At 43.6% G+C, this 18338-nt stretch overlaps 1 protein-coding gene across 5 annotated transcripts in view; it reads left to right on the plus strand.

Annotated features, from left to right (window-relative positions):
• Positions 1–18338, plus strand: part of SHROOM3 (shroom family member 3) — a 170283-nt gene that overhangs the window by 103362 nt on the left and 48583 nt on the right. For all 5 annotated transcript variants that reach the window (XM_027087654.1, XM_027087651.1, XM_027087653.1 and 2 more), the window contains exon 2: positions 2104–2235. Coding sequence is in view for 3 of the 5 variants with exons in the window: in XM_027087651.1 (XP_026943452.1) it covers positions 2104–2235 (132 nt within the window). In the remaining 2 variants the exon portion in view is untranslated. The remainder of the gene's footprint in view (positions 1–2103; positions 2236–18338) is intronic.

Below are 18338 nucleotides of genomic sequence, written 5' to 3' on the forward strand. Positions count from 1 at the left end.
AAGGGCTCAGCCATTGTGCAGAAAGGACAGAGCCAGCAATTGTGGTTTAGGGAAAAAAAAAAAAAAAAAAAGAGGAAGTTATTAAATGCCACAATGTTTTTTTGAAAGCTCAGGCCTGGTCTTTATTGTTTTTCTCCAGCAGACAACGTCAGGGTCTAGAGGAGAGCTGGAAAGGCAAGCTTGCTGTCGGAATGGATTCTACCAACGGGTGGTCTTGGATGTGCTGTGTGTGTTTGTGTCACCTTTATGTTCATGTGATGATGAGGTACCTTTGAGTATACTTTCCACCTCAGCTTAAGCCTGATGGCCGTTGGGGTTGGTGCCTCTGAGGGTTGTAGAAATCCTAACTGGAGACCACATGGTGAATTCTACAAAAGGCTCTGACATGCTAACTCTGGACAAAACTCTTTTTGCTGTTATTTCCAGCATAAATTAGGTCTTTTTAATTGTGTCTATTTTACATGACATCTTAGCTGAAAGGTGCTCTAAAATGAAGGTGCTGTTGAAGACGGTAATGAAAATGATTCGTTAATTAAGCACATACCCCATGTGTAGGCACTATGCTAGACAGTTAATAGTCGTTACCTAGAAACTTTATAGCAACTCTGCAGGATACATACAATAACAGGAGCTGATTTGCTGAGGGCCGAATATGTACCAGACTCTATCCTAAGTGCTTTATCTGAATTCGTTTAAGTTTCTCAACAACCTGTGAAAGCCACTGGTCCTTTGCACTCATTTCAGAGACGAGAGAACAGGCACAGAGAGGACGGAGGTACCCAGCTGGTCAGAGGGTAAGGCCAGGACTCTGACTCAGCAGCAGACGCCAGGGCCAGGCTCCTACATTGTGGGCTCTGCCTCTTATTCTCACATTCCCTGAGGCTCAGTGTTGACATTCCCAATGTCATTCAACTCACAAGTGACAGAACCTCAACCAGGTCTTCAGACTTCAAGTCTAGGGGAATATTGAATATATTCAAAGCCAGGAATCTTAAATTTGGTGAGAAAAGTAAAGTAACAAAGGAGGTAATGATGCTTAGATAAAACTAAAGATGAAAACTTTAGCTTAGAAGTAGAAACTCCCTGCCGACTGCCTGGTCATCTCCCTCCCTGTCCTGAAATACAAAGAGATCACCACCATTCATGATCCCACCCCTTCTCGGCCAAGGCCAACGCAGAGGAGAAACAGCAGGCATTTGCGCCTTCTCCAGAGGACGTGGTGCAGGGGTTACCAGTCGGCTCTCAGAGACAGACGTGAAAACACACCACTGGTACCCAGTGCGGCAAGCCCTCCTCAGCACCTGATGCAGGGGACAGACAGTCTGATCGAGAGGAGGCCTTGAAGGTGCAGTCAGGGTGTTTGGAAATTCAGGAGCCAAGACTCTCCTCCGGAGAAGAAATACATGTGTTCCCATGGTGGGACGCCCTGGGCGCTCGGGGCTTAACATTTTTCTCTGCCTGCCTGGGAGTATGGAGGGAAACAGCTATGGGAATGGTGTTAGGGACTGTGTGGGGGGTGGGGTTAAATGGACACACACAAGGCTCGCTCGCCTGCTGCAGGGTGGAATCTAAACAATGTGAAATAGCTCGGCCTCAAGAGTTGGCATGTGCCCCCGAGCTGCCACCCACTGAACGGAGCGAGGGCTGCTGCACTGGCGGATCGCTCTCCTTCCAGCGAAACCGAGACAGGAGGCCGCGGGGACTGGTCTCAGGGAACCACCTTCTTGGACAGTTTGCTTCAGTGAGGCCAGTTTTTCACTTACTTACCAGTGGCTACTGAGTTATAGGAGGGTTCATCTTCATAACAGTCAATATATATTTCTTTCCCCCTTGGCTGGAAAAAGCTGGTATTCTAAGATTGGGAAGTACACGTTATTGCTTCACAGGAACACAGATAGGGGAGGATGAAGACCCCCAGGAGCGCATTTGCCTTCCTTCGGGCAGAGCGCCTAGGTGGGTGCAGGCTTAGACCTCTACGCTCAGCTGTGCTGCTCTCCTCTAACCCCAGGGTTAACTCTCATACATTTTCCAGGTCGGATTCATTTGTGCCCCCTGCCCATGAACACCATCATGCTCAACTTCCTGTTTTCCTATTTTTGCCAGAGATGCGTGTGCAGACCCGGACCCTGCAGACACAGGCACCTCTGAGTCCTTCGGCCCAGAGCACCTGACCTCTGACCCCCAGCACAGGAAAGCAGCATGGTCAGGAGGGGTTAAACTTCGACTGAAGCACAGGTAAGAGGCACGGAGGGCTGCACTGAGAGGTTCAGAAGAGGGACTTGGCTGCTGGAAGAGGGAATTGGGGGGCAAGGCTGGTCGAGAACACAGACGAGTGAGAGATCTGAGGAGGGCCTGGACGAGGGGGTCAGATGGAAGCTCAGGGCTCAGGAGGATAACCACCTAATGATAGTTTTCAAACTAGGTTCTGAAGAAGCATCAAGTTCCTGGGAGGTAATCTGGGGGTCCCTCAAATCATTTGATGAAAATATCTTTTTAAAAATACATTGGCAACTGTATTTAAAGCTATAATTTAAAACACTAAAAGAGATACACCAACATCTTGCACTCTGGAAATGACTAATGCGTTACATTGTATAACAAGATTGATTCATCTTTGAACTGATATTCACTGAACACGTCTTATCTCTAGTTGAGGAATGTCCTGAGATTACAAAGTTGGTCTAATAAAAATTTGCAGCGGGCTTCCCTGGTGGCGCGGTGGTTGAGGGTCCGCCTGCCAACACGGGGGACGCGGGTTCGTGTCCCGGTCCGGGAAGATCCCACATGCCGCGGAGCGGCTGGGCCCGTGAGCCATGGCCACTGAACCTGTGCATCCGGACGGAGCCTGTGCTCCGCAACGGGAGAGGCCACAGCGGTGAGAGGCCCGCGTACCGCAAAAAAAAAAAAATTTGAAGCTACTTATCTGTGCTTTCTATGTGCTAGGGCTTTGCATACCTCATCAAATTCTCACACCAATGCTGTGAGGTTTGCACTTGTGTAAAGGCATCTCGTTAGGAGGCAGTAGATTCAAATCCAGGCAGTTTGAGCTCACAGCCACTCCACCCTATTGCCTCAGCAATCAGCATAACAGAACCTACTTCCTAGGACAACTGTGGGAATTCAATGAGATAAGGTATTCAGCACTTAGCACAGAGCCCCGCTCCTGGGGAACAAGAAATAAATGTCAGGTGAAGTAAACATTAGGTGGTGGTATAATGATGTTCCAGTTATCATTCTCATCATGCCTTTCATCACTGTCACATAAGTCTGTGTGCCAGCATGAAAGGCAGTATAATATAGTGAGTAAGATGGGGGCGGGGGTTGTCTGTGGAATCAGGCTACCTAGAATTCAAATCTTGATTCTGCCACTTAATAGATAACTGCAGGCAAGTTATTTAAACTTTGTTTCCAATCTATAAAATGAGTTTAATAACTAATCTACCCCAAAGAGTTGCTGAAAGGATTGAAAATGCTAATATACATAAAACACTTAGAGTGGTACCTAGCCCATCGTAAGCGCTCAGTAGATGTTGGTTATCATTGTTTTCAATTATCCTGATTTCAGTTTGGGGGGGCGTGGCTCTTTCATGTAGACACGTGGGCTTGGATTAGAAATAAATAAACATTATAAACTTAGATTTATGCAATTACCCATGTTTATGGATATGCAAATATACATTAAAGTATTTGTTATATTTCCTATAATCCAACAACACTTGTATATGGTATCTACATTAAGATTCTCTGTAAGGTTTTCTTTGAAAAAAGGATTCCAAAGAAGTTTGAACATACCAGTTGAGGACAGGCTGAGCTTTGCAGAAGGCTCCATCTGTAAGGGAAGCAGCTGGCAAAAGGTTGCTCCAGGGACAGCCTGAAGAAGAAGAATCCCCAAGGTTACGGCTATTCCTTTCAGCCTCCTAGGATCTTCAGAATGTAGAGGGTCAGAGCCTTTTATTTAACAAGACGCCACTGAGGTATGTAGGTTAATGTAGCATCAGTGCCAAAGTACTTTAGGCCAGAAAGTCCTAGTTAGGAAGTTATTGCCCTGGCCTGGGTGGGCAATGATCGAGCCTTGAACTTAGCAAGTGGTGGTGGGACACGAGATGAGACAGATTTGGTTTGAATTTAGGAGACAGATCAAGAGCAGGTTAAGAGCGTGAAGAGTGGAATCACACAGACCTGGGCTTGAGCTTGAAACAATTGAAATATTTCATAAAACAATCCTTAACAGTTGGATGAAACAAATGAACCTCAATGTGTGTCCAGCTGGCATCCTAACCACGCAGAGATTGTGGTTAGAACCATGAAGCGATTATCTTTACAACAAGCTGGGGTTGCCCTCATCAGCGTGGTCGAAACTGGTGCATGATGCTGTGTCTGTATGAAGGGAGACTGTAAGGGAGCAGATAGGCAAGCAATTTCCTTTTGAAAACGTCATGACCTGGATGTTGCATACCTCACGCCCGCTCATGTCCTATTGGCTGGAATTTTTACTCTACTTATACTCTCAGAATTTTACTTGTGTGTGTCTTGTCTCCAAAAGTATATCATAAGCCCCTACAATAGTCCACCTCATAACTCTTCCCTATGCTCTGAGGTCTCTGCAACCCAGGTCTTACTGATGTTGGACTAAACTTGGAAATTGGTGTGGTTCTCATCCAATTTATTCGGATCCCAAATCCTGCCCGTTTTGTTTTTTTTCATTTTGAAATAATTTTAGACTCACAGAAAAGCTGTGAAAATAGTACAGAGATTGCCCATCCACCCATCGCCCACCTTTCTCTAATGCTAACATCTTTGAAAACCATAGTGTAAATATTAAAACTAAGAAATTATCATTGGTGTAATACTATCAACAGACTATAAGGCTTTATAGACTTTATTCAGATTTCACCTTCCCTCCCACCCTCCACCCCCCGCTAATGTCCTTTTTCCATTCCAGGATCCTACATTGTATTTAATTGTCATGTTTCCTTAGTCTCCTCTAATCTGTGATACTTCCTCAGTCTTTCCTTGTCTTTTATGACCTTGACACTTTTGAAGAGTATGGGCCACTTATTTTGTTGAATGCCTTCTATTTCGGTTTGTCTGATACTATCTCATGGTTGGATTGAGGTTGAGCATTTTTGGCAAGAATACCAGAGAAGTGATGTGTCCTTCTTAGTGTGTCCTCTCCCGGGTTACATGGTGTCAGTGTTTTACTACTGGTGATGTTAACCTTGATTACCTGGTTAAGGTGAAGTTGCCAGGTTTCCTCACTGTAAAGTTATTGTTTGTCTCCTTGTAAACGAACACATATCTTGAGGGGGAAGATAGCTTTGAGGCTGTACAAATATTCTGGTTTTCCTCAAACTTTCTCCCACTGATTTTAGCATCTATCAATGGATATTGTCTGTGACAGTTACTACTGTAATGTTCTAAAGGTGAGTCTGTATTTCCTTAATTCCTTCCACATTTATTAATTGGAAGTCTTCTGTAAGGAAGAGCTGTCTCTTTCCTCCACTTATTTATTTATCCAACTATTTATATCAGTAAGGACTCCTTCCTATTATTTTATTCTGTGGGTTATAATCCAATACTGTTATTTATTTTATTGCTCAAATTGTTCCAGCTTTGCCCACTAAGAATTCTTCCAAGCTGGCTGTGGTCTAAGTCCTGTTTTGAAATATGGGAAGGGGTGAGGTGCTGATGTCTTTAGACAGAGCAGACATGATGTGCTTACCATCTGAGGAGTCTCACAGGTGTTGAGGTGGAAGGTTAGTAGTGGGCACTGAGCAAGTCTAATTCATGACAGGTCACAGAAGCCTACACGGATTTTGAAATTGAAAAGGGCTGGGATCACCTCATGAGCTAATTCCAAGTCCAGTGGGTCATGGGTATGTGTAGCTCCTTTTTCATGGAGAAAGTAGCCAGAAAGGATTTTCTCACTTATTTATAAGAAAAAGGAAAGAGCAAAAGGAAGAAACTCCCCTCCACCCTCACTCCAGGTATATACAGAGACCAGCCAAACCACCAAGGTAAAGAGAGAGAGAAGCTCTTAGTGGTCCAGGGCTTAATGTTCGCACACATCCAATCCCACCTTTCCTTTTGTGCTTGGATCCCTGAGTTCCCTCTTGTCTGACTTGTCAGTAGGAGTCCTATGATCTAACTTATCTCGGCAGAACTTCTCCCTAAAATCTGTCAAGCCTCAGGCTAGGGTAGTTCAATGAGTTAGTTCAAGAGACAAAATGTTCCAGCTTAAGACTCAAGATTTTCCAAGCCAGTGCTTTCCTCCATGAGCTTCCTGTCCCATCCTCATTCTCCACCACCAGTCACCGCCATCATTATAATGACCATCTCATCTAATCAGTAAGCACTTACCATACATGGTGATATGTGCTCTGTAAAGTACATTGAGATGAATGGGTCATAGACGCTCAGGCTTTGACTCTTCATTCACCCTTATTTGGGCAGCAGGGTTAGCAGCTGGCACTTGCACTTCCACTGGCAGTGAGTTCTGTCCTCGTCCTCCCGACTTAGTGAGCTCAGGACAGTGTGTCTCAGGAAGCCTCAGTGGATGTTGCCGTAGGACCTCTTTCAGTAGCCTCCAAAGGGTGGGAAGCTTAAAGCAATCAACACGCAGTTTTGCAGACAGCGGCATTTTTGCACGTGGAGGAGGGTGCAGGTTTATCAGAGAAGAGCAATTAAAAAGGAAAATTCCTGGGCTTCCCTGGTGGCGCAGTGGTTGCGAGTCCGCCTGCCGATGCAGGGGACGCGGGTTCGTGCCCCGGTGCGGGAAGATCCCACATGCCGCGGAGCGGCTGGGCCCGTGAGCCATGGCCGCTGAGCCTGCGGGTCCGGAGCCTGTGCTCCGCAACGGGAGAGGCCACAGCAGTGAGAGGCCCGCGTACCGCAAAAAAAAAAAAAAAAAAAAAGGAAACTTCCTGATTGCAGTTTGATGCATGTTATCAGCAGATGATTTTCCTTGCTTCCCTCCTCCTCCTGCCCACGGAATAGCATTCTGGCATTCCCAAGCTGTGTGCTATTGTCTAAGATGGTGGCTCTTCTCCGGGAAAGTTACTAAGGGTCACTTTCTCTTCTTCCCTCTTAGAGAGCAGGAATTGAATTTTAATTGGCAATCTACAGAGGTGGCTGGGAATGAGTCCCTCCCACTTGCATGGAGCTTAGTGAGTTCCAGGCGGTTCAGGCTGTCTGATGGGAGTTGCATGGAATCGTTGAGAAGCCTTTGCAGCCCAGGGAGGAGCAGAAAGGGCAGTTAACAGGGTGAAATGGCTTTTTATCCCTCTCCTGAATATGACATGCAGTTGGCCAGAGGGTTGTTATCTAGGATGATTCTCTTTGCCACAAGGTAAGCCCACTATTATGTTAGAATGAGGTTTTGAATCTTGCATTGCAGGATTCTCAACTGATAAGCCTTTCACAGATATCTTTCTGATGTTGTGCTATGTCTATTTATAAAGAAAAATTAATAACCAATGACATATTAAATTTAAGCCCATTTCTCTAAATTGTCATGAAAATTCTCATTATTTGAGCACCTCGGGTAATTCAGTGTACTATTAATATTTCTGTGTGGGAATTTTCAATCATTTTCTCTCCTATATATACAGTCACCATATTATGATGTACGTATTTAGAGTGGCTTTTTATCTCATTCAGATTAGCAGTTGCTCTTTGTTGTGTACTTCATGGTTTTGCTTCCCCATTTCCCCGGGGAATTTCAAATAAACAATTTCTTTCTCTCACAAGGAATGGCTACTTATCTATGTACTAGTAGCCAGGTTCTCTATTCTCATTGCCAACGTTTGTATAAAGAAAAGGAACCTGCAAATGTAGTCTCAGTATTAAAGAAAAGGTGTGGTCTTCTCATTTGAGTTTACATGAAAAGAAGTGCGTATTGAGATTGCTGGGTGTACAGTGTTTACCTCCATCACAATTGAAGGTTTAGATACTTGATTATCTTTTCCCTTTTTCACAATAATTTGAATTCAGCTTTTATCCTTATACAATCTTTGATTTGAAATTTTTGTTCAGAGCTATGCTTAATGCCAGTGTTTGCATCCCTAGATGCTTTTACTTAAAAGGAAATATGATATGGCCAAGGACCGGTGGCTGCACCAGTAGTGGTAATGTTCTGGATCTCCAGGTGACTTGAATATTTATTTTATTATTACGGGCATTCATTTTGTTATTATACCATGTAAAAGGTAAAAAAGAAAATAGGAACTGCTTAGATTATAAAACACATCTATATAGAGAGGCATCCAGGGCTGGTATTTCAAGTTTAATTTGGCATCCTTTCACTTGAAGGCGAATGAATAAGAGAGAGCATTCTTCTGAGTTTTATAATTTTCTCCCCAGCAGTGTCAGGTTATGTGTGAATCGTGGTGGTGGTTAAACTCCTCCTTGTTGTGAAATTAGTTATGGAAATGCTGGCAGGTAGGAACTGAGGGGCTGGAACAAGTGTTCATAAAGTTTTCATCCACTTTGCCTTAAAACCTTCACTATTCTTTTCATTCGGGTCTTTTCTGGTATGATTTTAAAATATGGATCCTTCTTTTGACCATTGTTTAAGGTCCCTATCTAAAATTAATGCTTTCTGTCCTTTCTTTTGTTTTCTTTTGTTGTCGTTGCCTTTAATTTCTCACTTGCAACCTATTCCTCTAAATGAGGAGAAAGTGAAATAGAGAAGAGAAAAACACGATACAATGCATGACTTACTCCAAAAGAGAATTCAGTGTCTTTAGTGTTAGAAGTTTGGGGAGCATTTATTTGTTTTTGTTGAATGGGATGGTGTTTAGAAAAAAGGCACTACCAAAAGGTAAGGCGTCGGCCTCACAAAAACTTTTCGTTACTGTTTTGGCAAATGAAATTTAGCTTATACTTTAAGCATTGCATAAAAGTTAATTAGCTTGATTTTGAAATGTCTTGGTTGGTATGTGGTGTAAAGGGTATCCTTTAAACCCTCAAAGGACAATCTTCTGTGGGATTACACACGGAGGAGGAGGGTGTCCAGCCATAGTGGTGGGTACCCTGCGCCTCCTGCCCTCAGCCCTGCAGCCTCCTGGGTGGAGGGCAAGAGCCCTGAGCACCTTCATCGTGTCCTGCTGAGCTGTTCCCCATTTGCCCAACAGCGGTCCTCTGGGAGAGGCTCCAAACAATTCTGGGGCACACACAGTGTTTCTGGTTCTCTGTAACTATCTCATTCTCTCTGAGATCCGTGAGCATATATTTGTGGATGTCTGCATGTGTCTCTGTGTGGAAGATAAAAACAAACAGCATGAAAGTGATTTCTCTTTCAGCCCTGGCAACATATTCTATGACACAGAGAAGTAGTAGAGGAGAAAAATTTTAAATCATAATATCTGATATCTCAAGAAATCAGTAAAAACCAGTCCCTCCGTCCTTCCTCCAACAAATAAAATGCCCAGTTGCAAATTGAGAGTTGACAAGAAGAAATTGTTGATAATTAGCGCTTATGCTAGTCTATGTATGCTATGCGATTCTATTGTAATTGAATTTGAAAATCAAAGAAAAACAAACATGAATGCTGTTACAGGGCAAAGATGTTATAGTGTTCGTGTCAATTTCTGCCGTGACATATAGGCAGATGTTGAAGTGTGGGGAGGAGAGCTGAGTATTCTGATTACTCTGTAGATGTCAGAGTTGAGGGGAGGAGGGAAGAAAGGGGGGCATATTGAGAAAAAAGGCATTTCAACATCATCACCCATTGGTGGCTAAGTGAAAAACACCCACCCCCATGGCTATGCCCTCTTTTTTATGGTAATAATTCTGTGTGGTCATCAATAAAATTTAATCTTTTTTTTTTTTTTTTTTGCTGTACGCGGGCCTCTCACTGTTGGGGCCTCTCCCGTTGCGGAGCACAGGCTCCGGACGCGCAGGCTCAGTGGCCATGGCTCACGGGCCCAGCCGCTCCGCAGCATGTGGGATTTTCCCGGACCGGGACACGAACCCGCGTCCCCTGCATCGGCAGGTGGACTCTCAACCACTGCGCCACCAGGGAAGCCCCAATAAAATTTATCTAAAAAAATGTTTCAAAATGGAGAGTGAGGAGGAGATTAACTAGTGGTGAAATGATGTTGGAGCCGGTGTGGAGGAATGGGGTAAAAAAGTATCTTACAAAAAAAAAAAAAAAAAAAAGTATCTTACAAGAAAAGGTTTTTTGGGTTTTTTTTTTTACCTTTTATGCAAATTTTAGATGTTAGAGTCTTACGTGGTCTGTCTGTTAGCCGACTTCACTCTTACTTGTGATTCAGTTGCCAAAGCCAGAAGTCCCCAGGGCATATTATCAGGATGTGACCTTTGAAAAGAACTTCTCTTTCCAGACAGGACTGTGTGTTGCCATGGGGTTATATTACTTAATGCATACCTTTCTACCCACTGAACCACTTTTTAAAGACACAGACATTAGGCCATTATAAAAGCCTCAGAAATGTTTGCTTGTTAGATTTTTCTGTGAATCCAAAAAGTCGAAGTGTAGCCTTGAGTAGCCCAGTAGTCATAGAAACTAGAGGTTAGGGATGCTGAAAAGGGCCAAGGGATATCTCAAAAGCAATGTCTTTGCCAACCATGTGCTAAGGGACAATTACACCTTTTTTTTACATTTTGGAAGATAATGGGTGTTTTCAACCCTGAAAGTTCTTGAGAGCTTGTCCATCTCCTGTGAACATGTAGAAAACATATGTCAGGGCTTCCCTGGTGGCGCAGTGGTTGAGAGTCCGCCTGCCGATGCAGGGGACACGGGTTCGTGACCCGGTCCGCGAGGATCCCACATGCCGCGGAGCGGCTGGGCCCGTGAGCCATGGCCGCTGAGCCTGCGCGTCCGGAGCCTGTGTTCCGCAACGGGAGAGGCCACAACAGTGAGAGGCCCGCGTACTGCAAAACAAAACAAAACAAAACAAAACAAAAAACAACAACAACAAAAAAAACATATCTCAACATAGGGTGATTCTTCATTTATTCCAGAGAGAGTTTCGTCTGGATCTATGAATGAAACAGTGCTATGAGTACAGCCCAGTGCATCTTAACTTGGTCTTAGTTTTCAGTGGCTGTATATTTTTATCGTCAGTGTTTGGGGCACATAATCTTCCTATAAACAGGAAATGCCTAGAAAGGCATTGTTGTTCAAATATGAATCATCTATTCTTCTATACTAAAGAAGGTGTAATTATAATATCCCCAATATCCCCCCTAAGAATCACTTGCACGATGACATTTAATTATTCATGTTAAGTTTGTTTCCCCTTTAAAGCATGAAAGGGGCAGCTTAGCAATAACTACCAAAATTGCAAGTGCATTTTAGTTTGAGCCAGCAATTCCACTTCTAGGAATTTCTGCAGATATGTGGACACAGACAGAAAACAGTGTGTAGACATGGTTATTCATTGAAGCATTATTTGTAATAACAAAAGACTGGAAATCAAAAAGTGTCCACAAAAAAGGGTCTGGTTGAAGAAATATGTTATATGCACACGATGGAATACCAGGCAGCTAAAAGGGGGGGAAAAAAAAAAAGCTACGAGGAAGCTCTGTAAGTACTGATATAGAATGATCTACAACAGATGTTGTTAAGTTCAAAAAAGCAAGGGGTAGAACACCACATCGCTTTCCTTTTGTGAAGCGGGTGAAGAGATTTGTTCATATTTGCCTATGCTTGCATAACAAAGCACTGGAAAACATACATAAGAAATTAACCACAGAGGTTTGCCGTAGGGGGAAGAGAAATGGGTGGAGAGGGCTGAGAAGGAGAGTAAGACTTCTTAATGGCTTTGATCTTTTTTCTTTAAACTGTGTGAATTAATTACCTATTCAAGACAATACCTGAAGTAAATTTGGGGAAAATATTAAGATTTGATAAATTTTGGTAATGAGTACACATGAGTGTTTTTTATATTCACTTGAATGCATTTATGTGTGTTTGAAGTATTTCATAATTTTTTAAAAGATGAGGAAAAATAGGAAAAGAAATAACGGTGATACACAAAAGAACCTTAAGAAACATGTTTTATCCCCTGCTAAGCTCAAAGTGTTCAGCAATTATATCATGAAGGCTCTCAACCCAAATCCATGATATGTTAATTCTGCTAAACCTAATTTACAGAATACATTGATATTAGTGTTTTTTCTTTCTTTTTGGGGGGGAGTGGGTAAGACTAGAATCTTGTTATGATGGACTTCGTTGTCTATTATAGCATTGTGTCTATTATAGCACTAAACAAATGATGGCAGATGGGGGTTAGTAAGTGAATTAAGAAACAGGATGTTTTATTTGGTAGTGCCGGTATTGAGTGTATTTGGTATTTTTACATGTTCAACTCATGTCCTGTTGATAACTAGCATGGTTTACAAAGTTGGCGCACCCAGAAGAGCCCAGGCAAAGTCTCAGTCATAACAGCTCATCAAAGAACAGCATCAACAAAAAAATTAACTCCAACTCTTAGAATTTCTTATTATCCAAGTGGTGGTTGTGGCCTTCTCCATTTATCCAAAGCATACCAATGCTTCAAGGTCATCCGAAGTCCCACTCTCCTACCAGGCCTTTTGGCCAACTTCAGACCCCATTCTCGATCACTGGCAGCAAGGGAGCTTTTTGGTGCTTACACCGAAATCCTCAGGAGCCAGCACGGCCCAGTGTGATCTCATGACTTTCCTACCATCCGCTCTTCATTCCCGAGGCTCTGGGCTACAGTCTGTTCTGCTTCTTGAAATCCGCACATTTATTCCTGCCTCAAGGCCTTTGTGTTTCTTTTTTGCTTTGTGCGCTAAATACTCTGCCCCCAGCTCTTTGCAAGGTTGATTCCTTCTTACCATTTAGATCTGGTTCGGGTGTTACTCTCTCAAAGAGGCTGTCCCTGATCCCCGGTCACACTCTCACATTACCCAGTTCTGTTTCCTCCAGAGCCCTTATAACTACATGAAAATTCCCTGTTTATTTGCTTACTTGTTAATCGTCCGTCTCTCTACTCTGCCCACCTCACCTCTTTTATACTGCTCATTGCTCAGAAGTTAAGAACGCAGGCTCCGGGGACAGATGCCTGAGTTTAAATATCAGCTCTGCCCCTCAAAACCCTTGTGACTGTGGATGGGTTGCTTGGTCTCTCTTGATGACCTCATTTTCTCATTAATGGTCCTATGTCATAAAGATACAGTTTAAAGGTTAAGTGAGAAAATGTGTGTCAAGTGCCTGGAATGATGCTTGGCACTCAGTAGGCACTCAGATATTTTTCGAGTGAATGAGTAATACTTAGATGCTCTTTAATACTTTTTCTTGCATCTGAGGCTCCCCAACAAGATTATAAACTCCTTGAGAGCATCTGTGACCTCCCAGAGCTCCAGTTGTACTTCAGCAGGGTAGAAGGCGCATAGTAGGTGATCAGTGAATACTGCTCGAAAGACGTGAACTGCTTTATTGTAGATTTCTCCAAAATATGCTTTCATTCCTGAATCTCTCTGTGTGTTAGGGCAAAATCATCTAAGAAGGACATCATGCCACTTGCTAGTTCCAGTTTCATCAGCCTACCCATCCCACGCAATTAAGCTTCCTTGTTTGTGGTTAGGAATGCAACAAAAGGGCTTTGTTTGAATTACATGCACACACAAAACTTAGTTGGCTCAATTTTAAAATTAAATTGTCTTCTGACTCTTATTGGTATGCTCATGATGTAATATGCTTTAGGAAAATATTTCCTTATCTTCGTTAAGATCAGAGTGATCCTAAAATGTCAAGGCATGCTGTGCTCTTTAGGAATGCTTATTAAATTATTTGCATCATTGAAAAAGTCAATAAACAGCTGTTCGACTTTTTTGGTTATCTCCAGGTACAGTGAATTATATTTTCAAAATGAGAGGCTATTTTTAAAATACTTGGCTTTTTTAATAGGTAACGCATGTACATAGACATAATTCAAAAGTTAGAAAAGGAAATACAGTGAAAACTAAGTTTTCCTCCCCGGAGGCAGTCATTGGTTCTAGTTTCTCAAGTATTCTTCCAGAAATACTCTTTACATTAATAACCGTAAGTGATTCTGTATGGTTTTCCCCACATACAGCAGTATACTGTACGCACAGTTCTGTATCTTACAATTGTCCTTTAACCATATATTTTGGAGATATGTCCATATCCATAGGTATAGAACTACTCAGTTCTTTTAATGGCCACATACATATTCCGTTGTGTGGAGGTACCACACTGACTTAACTGGTCTGCTACTGATGAGTATTTTGGTTGTGTTTCAATCTTTTGACGGATATGTTATTTTAAAATGATTTTGCTGAATGTTGCCAAACTGCTCTTTATTCAGGTGCACTGATTTACACACCCACCCTGCTCCAGCAAGGTCTGAGAGTTGGTGGGCTATATTTTGGTCATCTTTTTCATTGTTCTTTGTCCTCATTTCATCACTTAATTGTACATATTGGAAGAATCTTATAAAACAAAGATTTATCTCTGAAACCTCCCAACATATGTTCTGCATCCAAAAGAAAGGGGTATGTTTTTCAGAGCCTACTGATTTGTTTGTTTCACAAGCACCCTGTTCTTAATGTATCGATGTTACACCTGGGATGAAATCTTCCTCTACCCCAGGACAAAGAATTAACCTCCACAATCTACTCCGGAGAAGCAGCTCCGCAAGTTGGGTGTCCTGTCGTGGCATTGCAAGTCTTGGGCACTTACTTTATCTTTAAGAATTATTTCTTTATGATTTATTATTTATTAGAGGAATACTTCATTTGGTCTCCCCACCAGAATGTAAGCTCCCTAAGGGCAGAGACCATATCTTAGTTATTAAATCTTTTAAGTATCTCTAATCAGTTTCGACTCTTCAGTCCTCATCTGTCGTGCCCGTGAGCCCCATCCACCACATGAAGCCCCTCACCTTTCCCTCTTTGGGCTTCCTAATGAAGACAGAGGACAGTGGGTGTGAAGTCCCTCCAGCTGTCCTCCCAGCCACTCCCTTTCATATGAGCATCGACATCTTACCTCCTCCTTTCTTCTCATTTACTTCGGTGGACCTGCCTTTACTCCTACATAAGGTCGTGTGCTCTAGAATCCCATCCTTGCCTACTTCCTCATGAGTCTTACGGAGCGTCAGCCTCTCCTCATCCGGTGTCTTGGGCTGTGCGTGTATGCACTCCCTGTCTCATACAGATTTGCTCATACTTCTCATTATTTAAAACAAAACAGCAAGAACAAATCCTTTTCACTCCCTGGCCCCCTCTAGCCTCCTAGCTACCACCTTCTTTCTCCCCTTTAGAGCCAAGGTCTTGAAAGAATGATCTGCCCTTGCTGTCTCCATTTTGTCTCTCATTCACCTCTTACCCCATCCTAATCAGGCCTCTGCCCCTGTCATTCCATTGCAAAGACTCATCAGTCATCATATCCAGTGGACGTGCATCTACCCACATCACACTCACCTCTCGGTAGCAGTTGGAATGATTGACAGTTCCTCCTCCTCCTCCCCGCTAGGATGCTGTGAAACTCCCATACTCTCTTGTTGAACTCTCCCCAAGCCCGTTCCACCCCCAGACTGTGATAGTTCTCGGAGGCCCATCCTGAAAGCACTTCCTTTCTGTCTCCTATGCACTCTCCCCAAGCAGCTTATCTTTTCTCAGAGGACATGTGTTTTATGACTTCTCAATGTGTATGTGCAGCCCAGACTCCAGCCCTGTGGGCCCCACTGCTTCCTGTCCACCACTGCAGTCCCCAGGGCCCCTCACATTGCACGCCCCAAGTGAGCCATCTGCCTCCCCGCTCTGTTTCCCCCCTTCCTCCCTCCGCTCCCGTCCCTCCATCTCATAGTTCTTACCATTCTAGTTCAAGCTACAAACATGAAGACCGTCCTTCCTCCTTGACTATACTCTCTTCTACACCAACCACATCCAAGCGCTCACTAGGCTGGGCATTTCGCCTCCTCGGTGGTTGGTTCTTAGATCTGTCATCCCTTTAAGTTCACTGCCCCTGCCTTAGTGCCGGGTCTTGATTATCTCTTACCCTGGCCAAGACGATAGCCTCCGATCTTGTCTCTCTCAAATATATTCTCATTATTGGCAATATCTTCCTGAAACTCAAATTTGAACATGGCCCTCCTTGGCTAAGGTTCTTCGGTGGCCTCCAAACCCATAGGATACTATTCACACCCTTCAGTGAGACCTGGACCCTCCTAGCTCTTCACCTTCATCTGCTGCCTTCCTCTCTCACTCGTCATCTCCTCTCCACCTACTTAAGTTGCTTGTACCGTGTTCTTCTGCATTTCCATGCATTTGTCGTGCTGTTTCTTCTTATTTTTTTTTTTTTTTTTCCGATACGCGGGCCTCTCACTGCTGTGGCCTCTCCCGTTGCGGAGCACAGGCTCCGGATGTGCAGGCTCAGCGGCCATGGCTCACGGGCCCAGCTGCTCCGCGGCATATGGGATCTTCCCAGACCGGGGCACGAACCCGTGTCCCTTGCATTGGCAGGCGGACCCCGAACCACTGCACCACCAGGGAAGCCCATCGCGCTGTTTATTCTACCTGGTTGTCCTTCCCTTCCGTTTCCCGCCCCCTGCCATCTGGAGAAATCTTTCATGGTTTCATGTTTTCGGTGACTGCCTCTTCTGAGTTCACTGAGCACCTTGTACAGGTCTCGATTACAGAACCCATCTCAGTGTCTTATAGCAGTTTACGTGGCTGTCTCTTCTACTGTACTGTGAATTATTTGGGTCTAGTGATACTTTGTTCTTCTTTGGATCCCCAGTGCCAGCATAGTGGCTGCCACGTAGAAAGTCTCTATGGATGCCCTTGAATGAATGGGAAGGAAATTGAAGAAAGGTCTGGATAGCTTACATTTAAAAGGGAGCCTTACTATTGTTTTTTTTGTATTGTTTTGGTTTTTTTGCAGTACGCGGGCCTCTCACTGCTGTGGCCTCTCCCGTTGCGGAGCACAGGCTCCGAACGCGCAGGCCCAACGGCCATGGCTCACGGGCCCAGCCGCTCCGCGGCATGTGGGATCCTCCTGGACCGGGTCACGAACCCGTGTCCCCTGCATCGGCAGGCGGACTCTCAACCACTGCGCCACCAGGGAAGCCCCTTGCTATTGTTTTTAAAGCACAAAGGGAAATTTTTTTTCACTTAACCTAGATGAAACAGCGTATCTCCATTGTCCTCTGCACAGCCCCCTTTTATACTTCAGAGTCTGATTCAGAACGTTCAGCAAGGTGTCTGATCCTTCATGAAGGAGGTGTACCAACTGATATGAAGCCTAGGTAGCTACATTCTGTCAATGCTTCAGGGCACCTCCTCTCTTCTCTCCATTGAGATTTCAGTCTAGAAATCCCTGAAGGTGTTGGTAAACATTATCTCACTTTTCTGCCAAAAATAAAGTTCAGCCACTCTCTCTTGACTCTGACCTTCTATAGTAGTGTAATCCTCCTTACCAAATTCATCCATCCTTCAGTATTGCAATCTGAAGAACACCCACTTTTCCCCTTTGGCTTTGTCAGTTCTTTGTGTTATAAGGGCAGGAAGTTTAAAGGTGAAGTCATTGACTTGCAAAATGAGAAACTGTTTTGGAGAGCATCTTGTTTATACTCCGCAGATCAGAGTGTGTTAACACCAAGGTAGCTGGTAGTTTTTATGTCGTTCTTACCAAGATATTAAAATAATAGCATTTATCCAGCATCAGAATGTCACAGAGAACTTCAAAATCCCCAGAAAGTCCCTTGGGAGGTGGGCAGGAATTATTGCTCCCATATTTATATACGGACAAGTCGTGCAAAGAAAGACCAAGGCAACTCCATGTGCCTTAAATTAATAAAGCATGAAACGTTAACATGTAGGAAAGCTAGGTGAAGGTTATGTGGGATTTTTTCCAGCTTTATTGAGATATAATTGATACATAACACTGCAAGTTTAAGGTGTAGAACATCTTGATACATTTCTAAATTGCAAAATGATTACCACCACTGTATTAGATACCAGCTGCATCTAGTCACATAGTTACCATTTCTGTCTTAGCTGGTGAGAACATTTAAAATCTGTTCCTTTAGCAACATTCAAGTATGTATATGATACGGAATTAGCTATAATCACGATGCTGTACATTAGATCCCCGGAACTTGTTAATCTTTATAACTTGAAGTTTGTACCCTTTGACTAAAATCTCCCCATTTCCTCCACCCCCTCAACCCCTGATAGCCACCACTCTACTCTGTTTTTCTGAGTTTGTCCTTTTTAGATGCTACATAGAAGTGAAATCATTCAGTATTTGTCTTTCTCTGTCTGGCTTATTTCACTTAGCATAATGCATCCAAGTTGTTGCAAATGGCACGATTTCCTTCTTT

This window comes from Aethalodelphis obliquidens, unplaced genomic scaffold, assembly GCF_003676395.1.
Source record: "Aethalodelphis obliquidens isolate GAN/ISIS:26980383/991018 unplaced genomic scaffold, ASM367639v1 scaffold59, whole genome shotgun sequence".
Taxonomy (NCBI): Eukaryota; Metazoa; Chordata; class Mammalia; order Artiodactyla; family Delphinidae; genus Aethalodelphis; species Aethalodelphis obliquidens.